Source organism: Sprattus sprattus, assembly GCF_963457725.1.
Source record: "Sprattus sprattus genome assembly, chromosome: 21".
Classification (NCBI taxonomy): domain Eukaryota; kingdom Metazoa; phylum Chordata; class Actinopteri; order Clupeiformes; family Clupeidae; genus Sprattus; species Sprattus sprattus.
In genome coordinates this window covers 8257533-8279176 of record NC_137919.1, presented here as the reverse complement: position 1 = coordinate 8279176, position 21644 = coordinate 8257533, and the positions used below count along the sequence as shown (strand labels likewise).

The 21644-nt window shown below is 51.5% G+C and overlaps 1 protein-coding gene across 1 annotated transcript in view; it reads right to left on the bottom strand.

Moving 5' to 3' along the window:
• Positions 1 to 621: 621 nt before the first annotated feature.
• The window catches only part of LOC308382392 (uncharacterized protein), a gene marked incomplete at both ends in the record, with an annotated part of 43908 nt that continues 22885 nt past the window's right edge, over positions 622 to 21644 (bottom strand). Inside the window, 3 exons of the mRNA XM_080860112.1 lie at positions 622 to 731; positions 7046 to 7169; positions 7398 to 7501. Coding sequence (XP_080716238.1) covers positions 622 to 731; positions 7046 to 7169; positions 7398 to 7501 — 338 coding nt within the window. The remainder of the gene's footprint in view (positions 732 to 7045; positions 7170 to 7397; positions 7502 to 21644) is intronic.

Genomic DNA, 21644 nt, shown 5'->3' with positions numbered 1-21644 from the left:
ATCTTTGCATTGTTGATTGTTCTTGTTTTGAGTTCCTAGTGAGTTATTTACACATGTGTGAGAGATCTGTGTAAAGAGACAAATGGACACTGGATGCCTGATCAGTATTCTTTTATTTATCATATAAATATTGCTGTCGTCTCAGAGGCATACAGGCTAAGACTGCTCCAGGCATCTTTTTCTTAAACCAACACAATAAGACTATAGGAAACATGTGAACTTGAGTCCCTGGTTAAAGTGCAACAACTAAAAGTACAGAAATATCCATCCTGTGAAATATTCTCCTTCAAATTACTCATAACATAAATATCACAGAATATGGACTACCTTTGTGATTTGAGTTAAAAAAAATACACATTCTCTATCATTTCAACATCAACATTCTTCCCAAGTTATTTGATACGGCCAATATATAGAAAAATAAGGGTATAAATAGATTACATAATATGCATAGATTACACATATATCACTGACATATTATAACTTCCTACAAGAATTTATTGCAAATATAAAATGGGTCCAGTCCAACCCTTTAGTATGTCAGGCCTTAAGTGCATCAGGGGTGTGCAAATTAAATGGACATCGAGGACGACATATTTCCTTCATGTATCTGCGGAGGTGTTACCACGGCAACCACGGCCGTGTGACGAGCACGGAGAGGAGGGTGAGGCTGAAGGTGGTGAAGAGGCTGATCCTGCTGCTGACGTCACCAGAGTTGCTGGCGATGATGGCTGTGGGACAAAAGAGAGAGACAACAGAGGTGAGTGACACCCTCAAAAAAGTCAAAACACTATTCTTCAAGCACACATATCAAAACAGGTTAAACCAAGACCTGGCAACACCCATTAACTTTATAAGCAGGGCAATGTTGGTGCATAAGTTGAAGATTTACGTCACACACTGGTGCATAAGTAGAAGATTTAGTTCACACATTGCACCGTTTCATTGACTGCAAGTTAGTGTTGTTTCACTAAGGAGATCTATAAAGTCGCTAAGAAAAAGACGCTAGATAGCAGTGTCATTGACTCACCTGTGCCATTCGTTGATGTTGTGGGGGCTGTTGTGGTGGTTGTTGTTGGGGCTGTTGTGGTGGTCGTGGTGGTTGTTGTGGGGGCTGTTGTGGTGGTCGTGGTGTTTGTTGTGGGGGCTGTTGTGGTTGTTGTGGGGGCTGTTGTGGTTGTTGTGGTGGTTGTTGTGGGGGCTGTTGTGGTAGTTGCAGCAGCTGTTGTGGTAGTTGCAGCAGCTGTAGCCTTTGTAGTAGTGGTGGCAGATGTTGTGGGTCCTGTTTTGGCTGCCGTTGTTGTAGGTTCAGCAGCTTTTGTGGTAGTGGTGGGAAATGCTGCTGCTGCTGTGGTAGATGCTGCAGCTGTTGTGGTAGATGCAGCAGCTGTTGTGGTGGTTGCTGGAGCTGTTGTGGTGGTTTCAGCAGCTGTTGTGGTAGTTTCTGGAGCTGTTGTGGTGGTTGCAGTAGCTGTTGTGGTAGTTTCTGGAGCTGTTGTGATGGTAGTTGGAGCAGCTGTTGTGGTAGATGCTGGATCTGTTGTGGTGGTTGCAGCAGCTGTTGTGGTAGTTTCTGGAGCTGATGTGGTGGTTGCTGGAGCTGTTGTGGTGGTTGGAGCAGCTGTTGTGGTAATTGCAGCAGGTGTTGTGGTAGTTTCTGCATCTGTTGTGGAGGGTGCTGCAACTGTTGTGGTGGTTGCTGGAGCTGTTGTTGTGGTTGCAGCAGCTGTTGTGGTAGTTGGAGCAGCTGTCTTGGTAGTTGCAGCAGGTATTGTGGTAGTTGCTGCATCTGTTGAGGTGGTTGCTGCAGCTGTTGTGGTGGTTGCTGGAGCTGTTGTTGTGGTTGCAGCAGCTGTTCTGGTAGTTGCAGCAGGTGTTGTGGTAGTTGCTCCATCTGTTGTGCTGGTTGCTGCAGCTGTTGTGGTGGTTGCTGGAGCTGTTGTTGTAATAGTTGGAGCAGCTGTTGTGGTAGTTGCAGCAACTGTGTTGGTGGTTGTTGGAGCTGTTGTTGTGGTTGCAGCAGCTGTTGTAGTAGTTGGAGCAGCTGTTGTGGGTACTGTTGTGGTAGTGCTGGCAGCTGTTGTGAGTGCAGGAGCTGTTGTGGTGGTCGTAGCAGTTGTTGTGGTCGTTGCTGTAGCTGTCGCTGTAGTTTCTGGAGCTGTTGTGATAGTGGTGAGAGCTCTTGTGGTGGTTGCTGCAGCTGTTGTGGTGCTTGCCATAGATATTATGGTGGTTGCAGCAGCTGTTTTGGTAGTTGCAGCCCCTGTTGAGGTGGTTGGAGAAGCTGTTGTGGTAGTTGCTGCAGCTGCTGTGGTGGTTGCTGTAGCTATTGTGGTGGTTGCCGGAGCTGTTGTTGTGGTTGCTGCAGCTATTGTGGTAGTTGGAGCAGCTGTTGTGGTAGTTGCAGCAACTGTTTTGGTTGTTGCTGGAGCTGTTGTGGTAGTTGCAGCAGGTGTTGTGGTGGTTGCAGGAGCTGATGTTGTGGTTGCACCAGCTGTTGTAGTAGTTAGAGCAGCTGTTCTGGGTTCTGTTGTTGTAGTGCTGGCAGCTGTTGTGGGTGCAGCAGGTGTTGTGGTGGTTGCAGGAGCTGATGTTGTGGTTGCACCAGCTGTTGTAGTAGTTAGAGCAGGTGTTGTGGGTACTGTTGTTGTAGTGCTGGCAGCTGTTGTTGGTGCAGGAGCTGTTGTGGTGGTTGCAGCAGCTGATGTTGTGGTTGCAGCAGCTGTTGTAGTAGTTAGAGCAGCTGTTGTGGGTACTGTTGTGGTGGTTGCAGCAGCTGTTGTTGTGGTTGCAGCAGCTGTTGTGGTAGTTGCTGGAGATTTTGTGATGGTTGCAGCAGCTGTTGTGGTAGTTTCTGGAGCTGTTGTGGTGGTGGTAGGAGCTGTTATGGTAACTGCTGCAGCATTTATAGGTGCTGTTGTGGTGGTTTCATCAGCATATGTTGTGGTGGTTCTGGAACCTGTTGTGGTTGCTGTTGTGGAAATTGCAGCAGCTGTTGTGGGGGCCTTTGTGGTAGTGGTGACAGATGTTGTGGGTTCTGTTGCGGCTTCCATTGTTGCAGTTGCAGGAGCTGTTGTGATAGTGGTGGGAGCTCTTGTGGTGTTTGTTGCAGCTGTTTTGGTACTTGCCATATATATTGTGGTGGTTGCAGCATCTGTTTTGGTAGTTTCAGCCCCTGTTGTGGTGGTTGCAGGAGCTGTTGTGATAGTTGGAGCAGCTGTTGTGGTACTTGCAGCAGGTGTTGTGGCGGTTGCTGCATCTGTTGTGGTGGTTGCTGCAGCTTTTGTGGTACTTAATGGAGCAATTGTGGTGGTTGCTGGAGCTGATGTTGTGGTTGCATCAGCTGTTGTAGTAGTTGGACCAGCTGTTGTGGGTACTGTTGTGGTAGTGCTGGCAGCTGTTGTTGGTGCAGGAGCTGTTGTGGTGGTTGCAGCAGCTGTTGTTGTGGTTGCAGCAGCTGTTGTGGTAGTTGCTGGAGATTTTGTGGTAGTTGCAGCAACTGTTGTGGTAGTTGCAGCAGGTGTTGTGGTAGTTGCTGCATCTGTTGTGGTGGTTGCTGGAGCTGTTGTGGTGGTTGATGGAGCTGTTGTTGTGGTATTTGGAGCAGCTGTTGTGGTAGATGCTGGATCTGTTGTGGTGGTTGCAGCAGCTGTTGTGGTAGTTTCTCGAGCTGATGAGGTGGTTGTTGGAGCTGTTGTGGTGGTTGGAGCAGCTGTTGTGGTAGTTTCTGCATCTGTTGTGGTGGGTGCTGCAGCTGTTGTGGTGGTTGCTAAAGCTGTTGTTGTGGTTGCAGCAGCTGTTGTGGTAGTTGGAGCAGCTGTCTTGGTAGTTGCAGCAGGTATTGTGGTAGTTGCTGCATCTGTTGAGGTGGTTGCTGCAGCTGTTGTGGTGGTTGCTGGAGCTGTTGTTGTGGTTGCAGCAGCTGTTCTGGTAGTTGCAGCAGGTGTTGTGGTAGTTGCTCCATCTGTTGTGCTGGTTGCTGCAGCTGTTGTGGTGGTTGCTGGAGCTGTTGTTGTGGTAGTTGGAGCAGCTGTTGTGGTAGTTGCAGCAACTGTGTTGGTGGTTGCTGGAGCTGTTGTTGTGGTTGCAGCAGCGGTTGTAGTAGTTGGAGCAGCTGTTGTGGGTACTGTTGTGGTAGTGCTGGCAGCTGTTGTGAGTGCAGGAGCTGTTGTGGTGGTCGTAGCAGTTGTTGTGGTCGTTGCTGTAGCTGTCGTTGTTTCTGGAGCTGTTGTGATAGTGGTGAGAGCTCTTGTGGTGGTTGCTAGAGCTGTTTTGGTGCTTGCCATAGATATTATGGTGGTTGCAGCAGCTGTTTTGGTAGTTGCAGCCCCTGTTAAGGTGGTTGGAGAAGCTGTTGTGGTAGTTGCTGCAGCTGCTGTGGTGGTTGCTGTAGCTGTTGTGGTGGTTGCCGGAGCTGTTGTTGTGGTTGCCGCAGCTGTTGTGGTAGTTGGAGCAGCTGTTGTGGTAGTTGCAGCAACTGTTTTGGTTGTTGCTGGAGCTGTTGTGGTAGTTGCAGCAGGTGTTGTGGTGGTTGCAGGAGCTGATGTTGTGGTTGCAGCAGCTGTTGAAAAAGTTAGAGCAGCTGTTGTGGGTACTGTTGTGGTAGTGCTGGCAGCTGTTGTGGGTGCAGGAGCTGTTGTGGTGATTGCAGCAGCTGTTGTTGTGGTTGCAGCAGCTGATGTTGTGGTTGCAGCAGCTGTTGTGGTAGTTGCAGCAACTGTGTTGGTGGTTGCTGGAGCTGTTGTTGTGGTTGCAGCAGCTGTTATAGTAGTTGGAGCAGCTGTTGTGGGTACTGTTGTGGTAGTGCTGGCAGCTGTTGTGGGTACAGGAGCTGTTGTGGGTACAGGAGCTGTTGTGGTGGTTGCAGCAGCTGTTGTGGTAGTTGCTGTAGATTTTGTGATGGTTGCAGCAGCTGTTGTGGTAGTTTCTGGAGCTGTTGTGGGTGCTGTTGTGGTGGTGGTAGGAGCTGTTATGATAACTGCTGCAGCATTTATAGGTGCTGTTGTGGTGGTTTCAGCAGCATATGTTGTGGTGGTTCTGGAACCTGTTGTGGTTGCTGTTGTGGAAATTGCAGCAGCTGTTGTGGGGGCCTTTGTGGTAGTGGTGACAGATGTTGTGGGTTCTGTTGCGGCTTCCATTGTTGCAGTTGCAGGAGCTGTTGTGATAGTGGTGGGAGCTCTTGTGGTGTTTGTTGCAGCTGTTGTGGTACTTGCCATATATATTGTGGTGGTTGAAGCATTTGTTTTGGTGGTTTCAGCCCCTGTTGTGGTGGTTGCTGCAGCTGTTGTGGTGGTTGCTGGAGCAATTGTGGTGGTTGCTGGAGCTGTTGTGGTGGTTGCAGCATCTGTTTTGGTAGTTGCAGCCCCTGTTGTGGTGGTTGCAGGAGCTGTTGTGATAGTTGGAGCAGCTGTTGTGGTAGTTGCAGCAGGTGTTGTGGCGGTTGCTGCATCTGTTGTGGTGGTTGCTGCAGCTTTTGTGGTAGTTGCAGCAACTGTGTTGGTGGTTGCTGGAGCTGTTGTGGTAGTTGCAGCAGGTGTTGTGGTGGTTGCAGGAGCTGATGTTGTGGTTGCACCAGCTGTTGTAGTAGTTGGACCAGCTGTTGTGGGTACTGTTGTGGTAGTGATGGCAGCTGTTGTTGGTGCAGGAGCTGTTGTGGTGGTCCTAGCAGCTGTTGTGGTATTTGCTTCAGCTGTTGTTGTAGTTTCTGGAGCTGTTTTGGGTACTGTTGTGGTAGTGCTGGCAGCTGTTGTGGGTGCAGCAGCTGTTGTGGTAGTTTCTGCATCTGTTGTGGTGGTTGCTGGAGCTGTTGTGGTGGTTGCTGGAGCTGTTGTTGTGGTAGTTTGAGCAGCTGTTGTCGTAGTTGCAGCAGCTGTTGTGGTGGTTGCTGGAGCTGATGTTGTGGTTGCTGCATCTGTTGTGGTGGTTGCTGGAGCTGTTGTGGTGGTTGCTGGAGCTGTTGTTGTGGTAGTTTCTGCATCTGTTGTGGTGGGTGCTGCAGCTGTTGTGGTGGTTGCTGGAGCTGTTGTTGTGGTTGCAGCAGCTGTTGTGGTAGTTGGAGCAGCTGTATTGGTAGTTGCAGCAGGTATTGTGGAAGTTGCTGCATCTGTTGAGGTGGTTGCTGCAGCTGTTTTGGTGGTTGCTGGAGCTGTTGTTGTGGTTGCAGCAGCTGTTGTGGTAGTTGCAGCAGGTGTTGTGGTAGTTGCTCCATCTGTTGTGCTGGTTGCTGCAGCTGTTGTGGGGGTTGCTGGAGCTGTTGTTGTGGTAGTTGCAGCACCTGTGTTGGTGGTTGCTGGAGCTGTTGTTGTGGTTGCAGCAGCTGTTGTAGTAGTTGGAGCAGCTGTTGTGGGTACTGTTGTGGTAGTTCTGGCAGCTGTTGTGGGTGCAGGAGCTGTTGTGGTGGTTGCAGCAGCTGTTGTTGTGGTTGCAGCAGCTGTTGTGGTAGTTGCTGGAGATTTTGTGATGGTTGCTGCAGCTGCTGTGGTGGTTGTTGTAGCTGTTGTGGTGGTTGCCGGAGCTGTTGTTGTGGTTGCCGCAGCTGTTTTGGTAGTTGGAGCAGCTGTTGTGGTAGTTGCAGCAACTGTTTTGGTTGTTGCTGGAGCTGTTGTGGTAGTTGCAGCAGGTGTTGTGGTGGTTGCAGGAGCTGATGTTGTGGTTGCACCAGCTTTTGTACTAGTTAGAGCAGCTGTTGTGGGCACTGTTGTTGTAGTGCTGGCAGCTGTTGTGGGTGCAGGAGCTGTTGTGGTGGTTGCAGCAGCTGTTGTGGTAGTTGCTGCATCTGTTGTGGTGGTTGCAGCAGCTGTTGTGGTAGTTGCTGCATCTGTTGTGGTGGTTGCTGGAGCTGTTGTGGTGGTTGCAGTAGCTGTTGTTGTGGTAGTTGGAGCAGCTGTTGTGGTAGTTGCAGCAGCTGTTGTGGTGGTTGCTGGAGCTGATGTTGTGGTTGCATCAGCTGTTGTAGTAGTTGGACCAGCTGTAGTGGGGGCCTTTGTAGTAGTGGTGGCAGATTTTGTGGGTCCTGTTTTGGCTGCTGTTGTTGTAGGTTCAGCACCTTTTGTGGTAGTGGTGGGAAATGCTGCTGGTGCTGTTGTGGTAGATGCTGCAGCTGTTGTGGTAGATGCAGCAGCTGTTGTGGTAGATGCAGCAGCTGTTGTGGTAGTTTTTGGAGCTGTTGTGGTGGTTGCAGTAGCTGTTGTGGTAGTTTCTGGAGATGTTGTGGTGGTAGTTGGAGCAGCTGTGTTGGTAGATGCTGGATCTGTTGTGGTGGTTGCAGCAGCTGTTGTGGTAGTTTCTGGAGCTGATGTGGTGGTTGCTGGAGCTGTTGTGGTGGTTGGAGCAGCTGTTGTGGTAGTTGCAGCAGCTGTTGTGGTAGTTTCTGCATCTGTTGTGGTGGGTGCTGCAGCTGTTGTGGTGGTTGCTGGAGCTGTTGTTGTGGTTGCAGCAGCTGTTGTGGTAGTTTCAGCAGCTGTTGTGGTAGTTGCTCCATCTGTTGTGCTGGTTGCTGCAGCTGTTGTGGTAGTTGCAGCAACTGTGTTGGTGGTTGCTGGAGCTGTTGTTGTGGTTGCAGCAGCTGTTGTAGTAGTTGGAGCAGCTGTTGTGGGTACTGTTGTGGTAGTGCTGGCAGCTGTTGTGGGTGCAGGAGCTGTTGTGGTGGTTGCAGCAGCTGTTGTTGTGGTTGCAGCAGCTGTTGTGGTAGTTGCTGGAGATTTTGTGATGGTTGCTGCAGCTGCTGTGGTGGTTGTTGTAGCTGTTGTGGTGGTTGCCGGAGCTGTTGTTGTGGTTGCCGCAGCTGTTGTGGTAGTTGGAGCAGCTGTTGTGGCAATTGCAGCAACTGTTTTGGTTGTTGCTGGAGCTGTTGTGGTAGTTGCAGCAGGTGTTGTGGTGGTTGCAGGAGCTGATGTTGTGGTTGCACCAGCTGTTGTAGTAGTTAGAGCAGCTGTTGTGGGTACTGTTGTTGTAGTGCTGGCAGCTGTTGTGGGTGCAGGAGCTGTTGTGGTCGTTTCTGGAGCTGTTGTGGGTACTGTTGTGGTAGTGCTGGCAGCTTTTGTGGGTGCAGGAGCTGTTGTGGTAGTTGCAGCAGCTGTTGTGGTAGTTGCTGCATCTGTTGTGGTGGTTGCTGGAGCTGTTGTGGTGGTTGCTGGAGCTGTTGTTGTGGTAGTTGGAGCAGCTGTTGTGGTAGTTGCAGCAGCTGTTGTGGTGGTTGCTGGAGATGATCTTATGGTTGCATCAGCTGTTGTAGTAGTTGGACCAGCTGTAGTGGGGGCCTTTGTAGTAGTGGTGGCAGATGTTGTGGGTCCTGTTTTGGCTGCTGTTGTTGTAGGTTCAGCAGCTTTTGTGGTAGTGGTGGGAAATGCTGCTGGTGCTGTTGTGGTAGATGCTGCAGCTGTTGTGGTAGATGCAGCAGCTGTTGTGGTAGATGCAGCAGCTGTCGTGGTGGTTGCTGGAGCTGTTGTGGTGGTTTCAGCAGCTGTTGTGGTAGTTTTTGGAGTTGTTGTGGTGGTTGCAGTAGCTGTTGTGGTAGTTTCTGGAGCTGTTGTGGTGGTAGTTGGAGCAGCTGTTGTGGTAGATGCTGGATCTGTTGTGGTGGTTGCAGCAGCTGTTGTGGTAGTTTCTGGAGCTGATGTGGTGGTTGCTGGAGCTGTTGTGGTGGTTGGAGCAGCTGTTGTGGTAGTTGCAGCAGGTGTTGTGGTAGTTTCTGCATCTGTTGTGGTGGGTGCTGCAGCTGTTGTGGTGGTTGCTGGAGCTGTTGTTGTGGTTGCAGCAGCTGTTGTGGTAGTTGGAGCAGCTGTATTGGTAGTTGCAGCAGGTATTGTGGTAGTTGCTGCATCTGTTGAGGTGGTTGCTGCAGCTGTTGTGGTGGTTGCTGGAGCTGTTGTTGTGGTTGCAGCAGCTGTTGTGGTAGTTGCAGCAGGTGTTGTGGTAGTTGCTCCATCTGTTGTGCTGGTTGCTGCAGTTGTTGTGGGGGTTGCTAGAGCTGTTGTTGTGGTAGTGTTGGCAGCTGTTGCTGGAGCTGTTGTTGTGGTTGCAGCAGCTGTTGTGGTAGTTGCAGCAGCTGTTGTGGTAGTTGCTCCATCTGTTGTGCTGGTTGCTGCAGCTGTTGTGGTAGTTGCAGCAACTGTGTTGGTGGTTGCTGGAGCTGTTGTTGTGGTTGCAGCAGCTGTTGTAGTAGTTGGAGTAGCTGTTGTGGGTACTGTTGTGGTAGTGCTGGCAGCTGTTGTGGGTGCAGGAGCTGTTGTGGTGGTTGCAGCAGCTGTTGTTGTGGTTGCAGCAGCTGTTGTGGTAGTTGCTGGAGATTTTGTGATGGTTGCTGCAGCTGCTGTGGTGGTTGTTGTAGCTGTTGTGGTGGTTGCTGGAGCTGTTGTTGTGGTTGCCGCAGCTGTTGTGGTAGTTGGAGCAGCTGTTGTGGTAGTTGCAGCAACTGTTTTGGTTGTTGCTGGAGCTGTTGTGGTAGTTGCAGCAGGTGTTGTGGTGGTTGCAGGAGCTGATGTTGTGGTTGCACCAGCTGTTGTAGTAGTTAGAGCAGCTGTTGTGGGTTCTGTTGTTGTAGTGCTGGCAGCTGTTGTGGGTGCAGCAGGTGTTGTGGTGGTTGCAGGAGCTGATGTTGTGGTTGCACCAGCTGTTGTAGTAGTTAGAGCAGCTGTTGTGGGTACTGTTGTTGTAGTGCTGGCAGCTGTTGTGGGTGCAGGAGCTGTTGTGGTAGTTTCTGGAGCTGTTGTCGGTACTGTTGTGGTAGTGCTGGCAGCTGTTGTGGGTGCAGGAGCTGTTGTGGTAGTTGCAGCAGGTGTTGTGGTAGTTGCTGCATCTGTTGTGGTGGTTGCAGCAGCTGTTGTGGTAGTTGCAGCAGCTGTTGTGGTAGTTGCAGCAACTGTTTTGGTTGTTGCTGGAGCTGTTGTGGTAGTTGCAGCAGGTGTTGTGGTGGTTGCAGGAGCTGATGTTGTGGTTGCACCAGCTTTTGTACTAGTTAGAGCAGCTGTTGTGGGCACTGTTGTTGTAGTGCTGGCAGCTGTTGTGGGTGCAGGAGCTGTTGTGGTGGTTGCAGCAGCTGTTGTGGTAGTTGCTGCATCTGTTGTGGTGGTTGCAGCAGCTGTTGTGGTAGTTGCTGCATCTGTTGTGGTGGTTGCTGGAGCTGTTGTGGTAGTTTCTGGAGCTGATGTGGTGGTTGCTGGAGCTGTTGTGGTGGTTGGAGCAGCTGTTGTGGTAGTTGCAGCAGCTGTTGTGGTAGTTTCTGCATCTGTTGTGGTGGGTGCTGCAGCTGTTGTGGTGGTTGCTGGAGCTGTTGTTGTGGTTGCAGCAGCTGTTGTGGTAGTTTCAGCAGCTGTTGTGGTAGTTGCTCCATCTGTTGTGCTGTTTGCTGCAGCTGTTGTGGTAGTTACAGCAACTGTGTTGGTGGTTGCTGGAGCTGTTGTTGTGGTTGCAGCAGCTGTTGTAGTAGTTGGAGCAGCTGTTGTGGGTACTGTTGTGGTAGTGCTGGCAGCTGTTGTGGGTGCAGGAGCTGTTGTGGTGGTTGCAGCAGCTGTTGTTGTGGTTGCAGCAGCTGTTGTGGTAGTTAGAGCAGCTGTTGTGGGTACTGTTGTTGTAGTGCTGGCAGCTGTTGTGGGTGCAGGAGCTGTTGTGGTAGTTTCTGGAGCTGTTGTGGGTACTGTTGTGGTAGTGCTGGCAGCTTTTGTGGGTGCAGGAGCTGTTGTGGTAGTTGCAGCAGCTGTTGTGGTAGTTGCTGCATCTGTTGTGGTGGTTGCTGGAGCTGTTGTGGTGGTTGCTGGAGCTGTTGTTGTGGTAGTTGGAGCAGCTGTTGTGGTAGTTGCAGCAGCTGTTGTGGTGGTTGCTGGAGATGATCTTATGGTTGCATCAGCTGTTGTAGTAGTTGGACCAGCTGTAGTGGGGGCCTTTGTAGTAGTGGTGGCAGATGTTGTGGGTCCTGTTTTGGCTGCTGTTGTTGTAGGTTCAGCAGCTTTTGTGGTAGTGGTGGGAAATGCTGCTGGTGCTGTTGTGGTAGATGCTGCAGCTGTTGTGGTAGATGCAGCAGCTGTTGTGGTAGATGCAGCAGCTGTCGTGGTGGTTGCTGGAGCTGATGTGGTGGTTTCAGCAGCTGTTGTGGTAGTTTTTGGAGCTGTTGTGGTGGTTGCAGTAGCTGTTGTGGTAGTTTCTGGAGCTGTTGTGGTGGTAGTTGGAGCAGCTGTTGTGGTAGATGCTGGATCTGTTGTGGTGGTTGCAGCAGCTGTTGTGGTAGTTTCTGGAGCTGATGTGGTGGTTGCTGGAGCTGTTGTGGTGGTTGGAGCAGCTGTTGTGGTAGTTGCAGCAGGTGTTGTGGTAGTTTCTGCATCTGTTGTGGTGGGTGCTGCAGCTGTTGTGGTGGTTGCTGGAGCTGTTGTTGTGGTTGCAGCAGCTGTTGTGGTAGTTTCTGGAGCTGATGTGGTGGTTGCTGGAGCTGTTGTGGTGGTTGGAGCAGCTGTTGTGGTAGTTGCAGCAGGTGTTGTGGTAGTTTCTGCATCTGTTGTGGTGGGTGCTGCAGCTGTTGTGGTGGTTGCTGGAGCTGTTGTTGTGGTTGCAGCAGCTGTTGTGGTAGTTGCAGCAGGTGTTGTGGTAGTTGCTCCATCTGTTGTGCTGGTTGCTGCAGTTGTTGTGGGGGTTGCTAGAGCTGTTGTTGTGGTTGCAGCAGCTGTTGTGGTAGTGCTGGCAGCTGTTGCTGGAGCTGTTGTTGCAGCAGCTGTTGTGGTAGTTGCAGCAGCTGTTGTGGTAGTTGCTCCATCTTTTGTGCTGGTTGCTGCAGCTGTTGTGGTAGTTGCAGCAACTGTGTTGGTGGTTGCTGGAGCTGTTGTTGTGGTTGCAGCAGCTGTTGTAGTAGTTGGAGCAGCTGTTGTGGGTACTGTTGTGGTAGTGCTGGCAGCTGTTGTGGGTGCAGGAGCTGTTGTGGTGGTTGCAGCAGCTGTTGTTGTGGTTGCAGCAGCTGTTGTGGTAGTTGCTGGAGATTTTGTGATGGTTGCTGCAGCTGCTGTGGTGGTTGTTGTAGCTGTTGTGGTGGTTGCTGGAGCTGTTGTTGTGGTTGCCGCAGCTGTTGTGGTAGTTGGAGCAGCTGTTGTGGTAGTTGCAGCAACTGTTTTGGTTGTTGCTGGAGCTGTTGTGGTAGTTGCAGCAGGTGTTGTGGTGGTTGCAGGAGCTGATGTTGTGGTTGCACCAGCTGTTGTAGTAGTTAGAGCAGCTGTTGTGGGTTCTGTTGTTGTAGTGCTGGCAGCTGTTGTGGGTGCAGCAGGTGTTGTGGTGGTTGCAGGAGCTGATGTTGTGGTTGCACCAGCTGTTGTAGTAGTTAGAGCAGCTGTTGTGGGTACTGTTGTTGTAGTGCTGGCAGCTGTTGTGGGTGCAGGAGCTGTTGTGGTAGTTTCTGGAGCTGTTGTCGGTACTGTTGTGGTAGTGCTGGCAGCTTTTGTGGGTGCAGGAGCTGTTGTGGTAGTTGCAGCAGGTGTTGTGGTAGTTGCTGCATCTGTTGTGGTGGTTGCAGCAGCTGTTGTGGTAGTTGCAGCAGCTGTTGTGGTAGTTGCTGCATCTGTTGTGGTGGTTGCTGGAGCTGTTGTGGTGGTTGCTGGAGCTGTTGTTGTGGTAATTGGAGCAGCTGTTGTGGTAGTTGCAGCAGCTGTTGTGGTGGTTGCTGGAGCTGATCTTATGGTTGCATCAGCTGTTGTAGTAGTTGGACCAGCTGTAGTGGGGGCCTTTGTAGTTGTGGTGGCAGATGTTGTGGGTCCTGTTTTGGCTGCTGTTGTTGTAGGTTCAGCAGCTTTTGTGGTAGTGGTGGGAAATGCTGCTGGTGCTGTTGTGGTAGATGCTGCAGCTGTTGTGGTAGATGCAGCAGCTGTCGTGGTGGTTGCTGGAGCTGTTGTGGTGGTTTCAGCAGCTGTTGTGGTAGTTTTTGGAGCTGTTGTGGTGGTTGCAGTAGCTGTTGTGGTAGTTTCTGGAGCTGTTGTGGTGGTAGTTGGAGCAGCTGTTGTGGTAGATGCTGGATCTGTTGTGGTGGTTGCAGCAGCTGTTGTGGTAGTTTCTGGAGCTGATGTGGTGGTTGCTGGAGCTGTTGTGGTGGTTGGAGCAGCTGTTGTGGTAGTTGCAGCAGGTGTTGTGGTTGTTTCTGCATCTGTTGTGGTGGGCGCTGCAGCTGTTGTGGTGGTTGCTGGAGCTGTTGTTGTGGTTGCAGCAGCTGTTGTGGTAGTTGGAGCAGCTGTATTGGTAGTTGCAGCAGGTATTGTGGTAGTTGCTGCATCTGTTGAGGTGGTTGCTGCAGCTGTTGTGGTGGTTGCTGGAGCTGTTGTTGTGGTTGCAGCAGCTGTTGTGGTAGTTGCAGCAGGTGTTGTGGTAGTTGCTCCATCTGTTGTGCTGGTTGCTGCAGTTGTTGTGGGGGTTGCTAGAGCTGTTGTTGTGGTTGCAGCAGCTGTTGTGGTAGTGCTGGCAGCTGTTGCTGGAGCTGTTGTTGTGGTTGCAGCAGCTGTTGTGGTAGTTGCAGCAGCTGTTGTGGTAGTTGCTCCATCTGTTGTGCTGGTTGCTGCAGCTGTTGTGGTAGTTGCAGCAACTGTGTTGGTGGTTGCTGGAGCTGTTGTTGTGGTTGCAGCAGCTGTTGTAGTAGTTGGAGCAGCTGTTGTGGGTACTGTTGTGGTAGTGCTGGCAGCTGTTGTGGGTGCAGGAGCTGTTGTGGTGGTTGCAGCAGCTGTTGTTGTGGTTGCAGCAGCTGTTGTGGTAGTTGCTGGAGATTTTGTGATGGTTGCTGCAGCTGCTGTGGTGGTTGTTGTAGCTGTTGTGGTGGTTGCTGGAGCTGTTGTTGTGGTTGCCGCAGCTGTTTTGGTAGTTGGAGCAGCTGTTGTGGTAGTTGCAGCAACGGTTTTGGTTGTTGCTGGAGCTGTTGTGGTAGTTGCAGCAGGTGTTGTGGTGGTTGCAGGAGCTGATGTTGTGGTTGCACCAGCTGTTGTAGTAGTTAGAGCAGCTGTTGTGGGTTCTGTTGTTGTAGTGCTGGCAGCTGTTGTGGGTGCAGCAGGTGTTGTGGTGGTTGCAGGAGCTGATGTTGTGGTTGCACCAGCTGTTGTAGTAGTTAGAGCAGCTGTTGTGGGTACTGTTGTTGTAGTGCTGGCAGCTGTTGTGGGTGCAGGAGCTGTTGTGGTCGTTTCTGGAGCTGTTGTGGGTACTGTTGTGGTAGTGCTGGCAGCTTTTGTGGGTGCAGGAGCTGTTGTGGTAGTTGCAGCAGCTGTTGTGGTAGTTGCTGCATCTGTTGTGGTGGTTGCTGGAGCTGTTGTGGTGGTTGCTGGAGCTGTTGTTGTGGTAGTTGGAGCAGCTGTTGTGGTAGTTGCAGCAGCTGTTGTGGTGGTTGCTGGAGATGATCTTATGGTTGCATCAGCTGTTGTAGTAGTTGGACCAGCTGTAGTGGGGGCCTTTGTAGTAGTGGTGGCAGATGCTGTGGGTCCTGTTTTGGCTGCTGTTGTTGTAGGTTCAGCAGCTTTTGTGGTAGTGGTGGGAAATGCTGCTGGTGCTGTTGTGGTAGATGCTGCAGCTGTTGTGGTAGATGCAGCAGCTGTTGTGGTAGATGCAGCAGCTGTCGTGGTGGTTGCTGGAGCTGTTGTGGTGGTTTCAGCAGCTGTTGTGGTAGTTTTTGGAGTTGTTGTGGTGGTTGCAGTAGCTGTTGTGGTAGTTTCTGGAGCTGTTGCGGTGGTAGTTGGAGCAGCTGTTGTGGTAGATGCTGGATCTGTTGTGGTGGTTGCAGCAGCTGTTGTGGTAGTTTCTGGAGCTGATGTGGTGGTTGCTGGAGCTGTTGTGGTGGTTGGAGCAGCTGTTGTGGTAGTTGCAGCAGGTGTTGTGGTAGTTTCTGCATCTGTTGTGGTGGGTGCTGCAGCTGTTGTGGTGGTTGCTGGAGCTGTTGTTGTGGTTGCAGCAGCTGTTGTGGTAGTTGGAGCAGCTGTATTGGTAGTTGCAGCAGGTATTGTGGTAGTTGCTGCATCTGTTGAGGTGGTTGCTGCAGCTGTTGTGGTGGTTGCTGGAGCTGTTGTTGTGGTTGCAGCAGCTGTTGTGGTAGTTGCAGCAGGTGTTGTGGTAGTTGCTCCATCTGTTGTGCTGGTTGCTGCAGTTGTTGTGGGGGTTGCTAGAGCTGTTGTTGTGGTAGTGCTGGCAGCTGTTGCTGGAGCTGTTGTTGTGGTTGCAGCAGCTGTTGTGGTAGTTGCAGCAGCTGTTGTGGTAGTTGCTCCATCTGTTGTGCTGGTTGCTGCAGCTGTTGTGGTAGTTGCAGCAACTGTGTTGGTGGTTGCTGGAGCTGTTGTTGTGGTTGCAGCAGCTGTTGTAGTAGTTGGAGCAGCTGTTGTGGGTACTGTTGTGGTAGTGCTGGCAGCTGTTGTGGGTGCAGGAGCTGTTGTGGTGGTTGCAGCAGCTGTTGTTGTGGTTGCAGCAGCTGTTGTGGTAGTTGCTGGAGATTTTGTGATGGTTGCTGCAGCTGCTGTGGTGGTTGTTGTAGCTGTTGTGGTGGTTGCTGGAGCTGTTGTTGTGGTTGCCGCAGCTGTTTTGGTAGTTGGAGCAGCTGTTGTGGTAGTTGCAGCAACTGTTTTGGTTGTTGCTGGAGCTGTTGTGGTAGTTGCAGCAGGTGTTGTGGTGGTTGCAGGAGCTGATGTTGTGGTTGCACCAGCTGTTGTAGTAGTTAGAGCAGCTGTTGTGGGTTCTGTTGTTGTAGTGCTGGCAGCCGTTGTGGGTGCAGCAGGTGTTGTGGTGGTTGCAGGAGCTGATGTTGTGGTTGCACCAGCTGTTGTAGTAGTTAGAGCAGCTGTTGTGGGTACTGTTGTTGTAGTGCTGGCAGCTGTTGTGGGTGCAGCAGCTGTTGTGGTAGTTTCTGGAGCTGTTGAGGGTACTGTTGTGGTAGTGCTGGCAGCTTTTGTGGGTGCAGGAGCTGTTGTGGTAGTTGCAGCAGGTGTTGTGGTAGTTGCTGCATCTGTTGTGGTGGTTGCAGCAGCTGTTGTGGTAGTTGCAGCAGCTGTTGTGGTAGTTGCTGCATCTGTTGTGGTGGTTGCTGGAGCTGTTGTGGTGGTTGCTGGAGCTGTTGTTGTGGTAGTTGGAGCAGCTGTTGTGGTAGTTGCAGCAGCTGTTGTGGTGGTTGCTGGAGCTGATCTTATGGTTGCATCAGCTGTTGTAGTAGTTGGACCAGCTGTAGTGGGGGCCTTTGTAGTAGTGGTGGCAGATGTTGTGGGTCCTGTTTTGGCTGCTGTTGTTGTAGGTTCAGCAGCTTTTGTGGTAGTGGTGGGAAATGCTGCTGGTGCTGTTGTGGTAGATGCTGCAGCTGTTGTGGTAGATGCAGCAGCTGTTGTGGTAGATGCAGCAGCTGTTGTGGTGGTTGCTGGAGCTGTTGTGGTGGTTTCAGCAGCTGTTGTGGTAGTTTTTGGAGCTGTTGTGGTGGTTGCAGTAGCTGTTGTGGTAGTTTCTGGAGCTGTTGTGGTGGTAGTTGGAGCAGCTGTTGTGGTAGATGCTGGATCTTTTGTGGTGGTTGCAGCAGCTGTTGTGGTAGTTTCTGGAGCTGATGTGGTGGTTGCTGGAGCTGTTGTGGTGGTTGGAGCAGCTGTTGTGGTAGTTGCAGCAGGTGTTGTGGTAGTTTCTGCATCTGTTGTGGTGGGTGCTGCAGCTGTTGTGGTGGTTGCTGGAGCTGTTGTTGTGGTTGCAGCAGCTGTTGTGGTAGTTGGAGCAGCTGTATTGGTAGTTGCAGCAGGTATTGTGGTATTTGCTGCATCTGTTGAGGTGGTTGCTGCAGCTGTTGTGGTGGTTGCTGGAGCTGTTGTTGTGGTTGCAGCAGCTGTTGTGGTAGTTGCAGCAGGTGTTGTGGTAGTTGCTCCATCTGTTGTGCTGGTTGCTGCAGTTGTTGTGGGGGTTGCTAGAGCTGTTGTTGTGGTTGCAGCAGCTGTTGTGGTAGTGCTGGCAGCTGTTGCTGGAGCTGTTGTTGTGGTTGCAGCAGCTGTTGTGGTAGTTGCAGCAGCTGTTGTGGTAGTTGCTCCATCTGTTGTGCTGGTTGCTGCAGCTGTTGTGGTAGTTGCAGCAACTGTGTTGGTGGTTGCTGGAGCTGTTGTTGTGGTTGCAGCAGCTGTTGTAGTAGTTGGAGCAGCTGTTGTGGGTACTGTTGTGGTAGTGCTGGCAGCTGTTGTGGGTGCAGGAGCTGTTGTGGTGGTTGCAGCAGCTGTTGTTGTGGTTGCAGCAGCTGTTGTGGTAGTTGCTGGAGATTTTGTGATGGTTGCTGCAGCTGCTGTGGTAGTTGTTGTAGCTGTTGTGGTGGTTGCTGGAGCTGTTGTTGTGGTTGCCGCAGCTGTTTTGGTAGTTGGAGCAGCTGTTTTGGTAGTTGCAGCAACTGTTTTGGTTGTTGCTGGAGCTGTTGTGGTAGTTGCAGCAGGTGTTGTGGTGGTTGCAGGAGCTGATGTTGTGGTTGCACCAGCTGTTGTAGTAGTTAGAGCAGCTGTTGTGGGTTCTGTTGTTGTAGTGCTGGCAGCTGTTGTGGGTGCAGCAGGTGTTGTGGTGGTTGCAGGAGCTGATGTTGTGGTTGCACCAGCTGTTGTAGTAGTTAGAGCAGCTGTTGTGGGTACTGTTGTTGTAGTGCTGGCAGCTGTTGTGGGTGCAGCAGCTGTTGTGGTAGTTTCTGGAGCTGTTGAGGGTACTGTTGTGGTAGTGCTGGCAGCTTTTGTGGGTGCAGGAGCTGTTGTGGTAGTTGCAGCAGGTGTTGTGGTAGTTGCTGCATCTGTTGTGGTGGTTGCAGCAGCTGTTGTGGTAGTTGCAGCAGCTGTTGTGGTTGTTGCTGCATCCGTTGTGGTGGTTGCTGGAGCTGTTGTGGTGGTTGCTGGAGCTGTTGTTGTGGTAGTTGGAGCAGCTGTTGTGGTAGTTGCAGCAGCTGTTGTGGTGGTTGCTGGAGCTGATCTTATGGTTGCATCAGCTGTTGTAGTAGTTGGACCAGCTGTAGTGGGGGCCTTTGTAGTAGTGGTGGCAGATGTTGTGGGTCCTGTTTTGGCTGCTGTTGTTGTAGGTTCAGCAGCTTTTGTGGTAGTGGTGGGAAATGCTGCTGGTGCTGTTGTGGTAGATGCTGCAGCTGTTGTGGTAGATGCAGCAGCTGTTGTGGTAGATGCAGCAGCTGTTGTGGTGGTTGCTGGAGCTGTTGTGGTGGTTTCAGCAGCTGTTGTGGTAGTTTTTGGAGCTGTTGTGGTGGTTGCAGTAGCTGTTGTGGTAGTTTCTGGAGCTGTTGTGGTGGTAGTTGGAGCAGCTGTTGTGGTAGATGCTGGATCTTTTGTGGTGGTTGCAGCAGCTGTTGTGGTAGTTTCTGGAGCTGATGTGGTGGTTGCTGGAGCTGTTGTGGTGGTTGGAGCAGCTGTTGTGGTAGTTGCAGCAGGTGTTGTGGTAGTTTCTGCATCTGTTGTGGTGGGTGCTGCAGCTGTTGTGGTGGTTGCTGGAGCTGTTGTTGTGGTTGCAGCAGCTGTTGTGGTAGTTGGAGCAGCTGTATTGGTAGTTGCAGCAGGTATTGTGGTATTTGCTGCATCTGTTGAGGTGGTTGCTGCAGCTGTTGTGGTGGTTGCTGGAGCTGTTGTTGTGGTTGCAGCAGCTGTTGTGGTAGTTGCAGCAGGTGTTGTGGTAGTTGCTCCATCTGTTGTGCTGGTTGCTGCAGTTGTTGTGGGGGTTGCTAGAGCTGTTGTTGTGGTTGCAGCAGCTGTTGTGGTAGTGCTGGCAGCTGTTGCTGGAGCTGTTGTTGTGGTTGCAGCAGCTGTTGTGGTAGTTGCAGCAGCTGTTGTGGTAGTTGCTCCATCTGTTGTGCTGGTTGCTGCAGCTGTTGTGGTAGTTGCAGCAACTGTGTTGGTGGTTGCTGGAGCTGTTGTTGTGGTTGCAGCAGCTGTTGTAGTAGTTGGAGCAGCTGTTGTGGGTACTGTTGTGGTAGTGCTGGCAGCTGTTGTGGGTGCAGGAGCTGTTGTGGTGGTTGCAGCAGCTGTTGTTGTGGTTGAAGCAGCTGTTGTGGTAGTTGCTGGAGATTTTGTGATGGTTGCTGCAGCTGCTGTGGTAGTTGTTGTAGCTGTTGTGGTGGTTGCTGGAGCTGTTGTTGTGGTTGCCGCAGCTGTTTTGGTAGTTGGAGCAGCTGTTTTGGTAGTTGCAGCAACTGTTTTGGTTGTTGCTGGAGCTGTTGTGGTAGTTGCAGCAGGTGTTGTGGTGGTTGCAGGAGCTGATGTTGTGGTTGCACCAGCTGTTGTAGTAGTTAGAGCAGCTGTTGTGGGTTCTGTTGTTGTAGTGCTGGCAGCTGTTGTGGGTGCAGCAGGTGTTGTGGTGGTTGCAGGAGCTGATGTTGTGGTTGCACCAGCTGTTGTAGTAGTTAGAGCAGCTGTTGTGGGTACTGTTGTTGTAGTGCTGGCAGCTGTTGTGGGTGCAGCAGCTGTTGTGGTAGTTTCTGGAGCTGTTGAGGGTACTGTTGTGGTAGTGCTGGCAGCTTTTGTGGGTGCAGGAGCTGTTGTGGTAGTTGCAGCAGGTGTTGTGGTAGTTGCTGCATCTGTTGTGGTGGTTGCAGCAGCTGTTGTGGTAGTTGCAGCAGCTGTTGTGGTTGTTGCTGCATCCGTTGTGGTGGTTGCTGGAGCTGTTGTGGTGGTTGCTGGAGCTGTTGTTGTGGTAGTTGGAGCAGCTGTTGTGGTAGTTGCAGCAGCTGTTGTGGTGGTTGCTGGAGCTGATCTTATGGTTGCATCAGCTGTTGTAGTAGTTGGACCAGCTGTAGTGGGGGCCTTTGTAGTAGTGGTGGCAGATGTTGTGGGTCCTGTTTTGGCTGCTGTTGTTGTAGGTTCAGCAGCTTTTGTGGTAGTGGTGGGAATTGCTGCTGGTGCTGTTGTGGTAGATGCTGCAGCTGTTGTGGTAGATGCAGCAGCTGTTGTGGTAGATGCAGCAGCTGTTGTGGTGGTTGCTGGAGCTGTTGTGGTGGTTTCAGCAGCTGTTGTGGTAGTTTTTGGAGCTGTTGTGGTGGTTGCAGTAGCTGTTGTGGTTGTTTCTGGAGCTGTTGTGGTGGTAGTTGGAGCAGCTGTGGTAGATGCTGGATCTTTTGTGGTGGTTGCAGCAGCTGTTGTGGTAGTTTCTGGAGCTGATGTGGTGGTTGCTGGAGCTGTTGTGGTGGTTGGAGCAGCTGTTGTGGTAGTTGCAGCAGGTGTTGTGGTAGTTTCTGCATCTGTTGTGGTGGGTGCTGCAGCTGTTGTGGTGGTTGCTGGAGCTGTTGTTGTGGTTGCAGCAGCTGTTGTGGTAGTTGGAGCAGCTGTATTGGTAGTTGCAGCAGGTATTGTGGTAGTTGCTGCATCTGTTGAGGTGGTTGCTGCAGCTGTTGTGGTGGTTGCTGGAGCTGTTGTTGTGGTTGCAGCAGCTGTTGTGGTAGTTGCAGCAGGTGTTGTGGTAGTTGCTCCATCTGTTGTGCTGGTTGCTGCAGTTGTTGTGGGGGTTGCTAGAGCTGTTGTTGTGGTTGCAATAGCTGTTGTGGTAGTGCTGGCAGCTGTTGCTGGAGCTGTTGTTGTGGTTGCAGCAGCTGTTGTGGTAGTTGCAGCAGCTGTTGTGGTAGTTGCTCCATCTGTTGTGCTGGTTGCTGCAGCTGTTGTGGTAGTTGCAGCAACTGTGTTGGTGGTTGCTGGAGCTGTTGTTGTGGTTGCAGCAGCTGTTGTAGTAGTTGGAGCAGCTGTTGTGGGTACTGTTGTGGTAGTGCTGGCAGCTGTTGTGGGTGCAGGAGCTGTTGTGGTGGTTGCAGCAGCTGTTGTTGTGGTTGCAGCAGCTGTTGTGGTAGTTGCTGGAGATTTTGTGATGGTTGCTGCAGCTGCTGTGGTGGTTGTTGTAGCTTTTGTGGTGGTTGCTGGAGCCGTTGTTGTGGTTGCCGCAGCTGTTTTGGTAGTTGGAGCAGCTGTTGTGGTAGTTGCAGCAACTGTTTTGGTTGTTGCTGGAGCTGTTGTGGTAGTTGCAGCAGGTGTTGTGGTGGTTGCAGGAGCTGATGTTGTGGTTGCACCAGCTGTTGTAGTAGTTAGAGCAGCTGTTGTGGGTTCTGTTGTTGTAGTGCTGGCAGCTGTTGTGGGTGCAGCAGGTGTTGTGGTGGTTGCAGGAGCTGATGTTGTGGTTGCACCAGCTGTTGTAGTAGTTAGAGCAGCTGTTGTGGGTACTGTTGTTGTAGTGCTGGCAGCTGTTGTGGGTGCAGCAGCTGTTGTGGTAGTTGCAGCAGGTGTTGTGGTAGTTGCTGCTTCTGTTGTGGTGGTTGCAGCAGCTGTTGTGGTAGTTGCAGCAGCTGTTGTGGTAGTTTCTGGAGCTGTTGAGGGTACTGTTGTGGTAGTGCTGGCAGCTTTTGTGGGTGCAGGAGCTGTTGTGGTAGTTGCAGCAGGTGTTGTGGTAGTTGCTGCATCTGTTGTGGTGGTTGCAGCAGCTGTTGTGGTAGTTGCAGCAGCTGTTGTGGTAGTTGCTGCATCTGTTGTGGTGGTTGCTGGAGCTGTTGTGGTGGTTGCTGGAGCTGTTGTTGTGGTAGTTGGAGCAGCTGTTGTGGTAGTTGCAGCAGCTGTTGTGGTGGTTGCTGGAGCTGATCTTATGGTTGCATCAGCTGTTGTAGTAGTTGGACCAGCTGTAGTGGGGGCCTTTGTAGTAGTGGTGGCAGATGTTGTGGGTCCAGTTTTGGCTGCTGTTGTTGTAGGTTC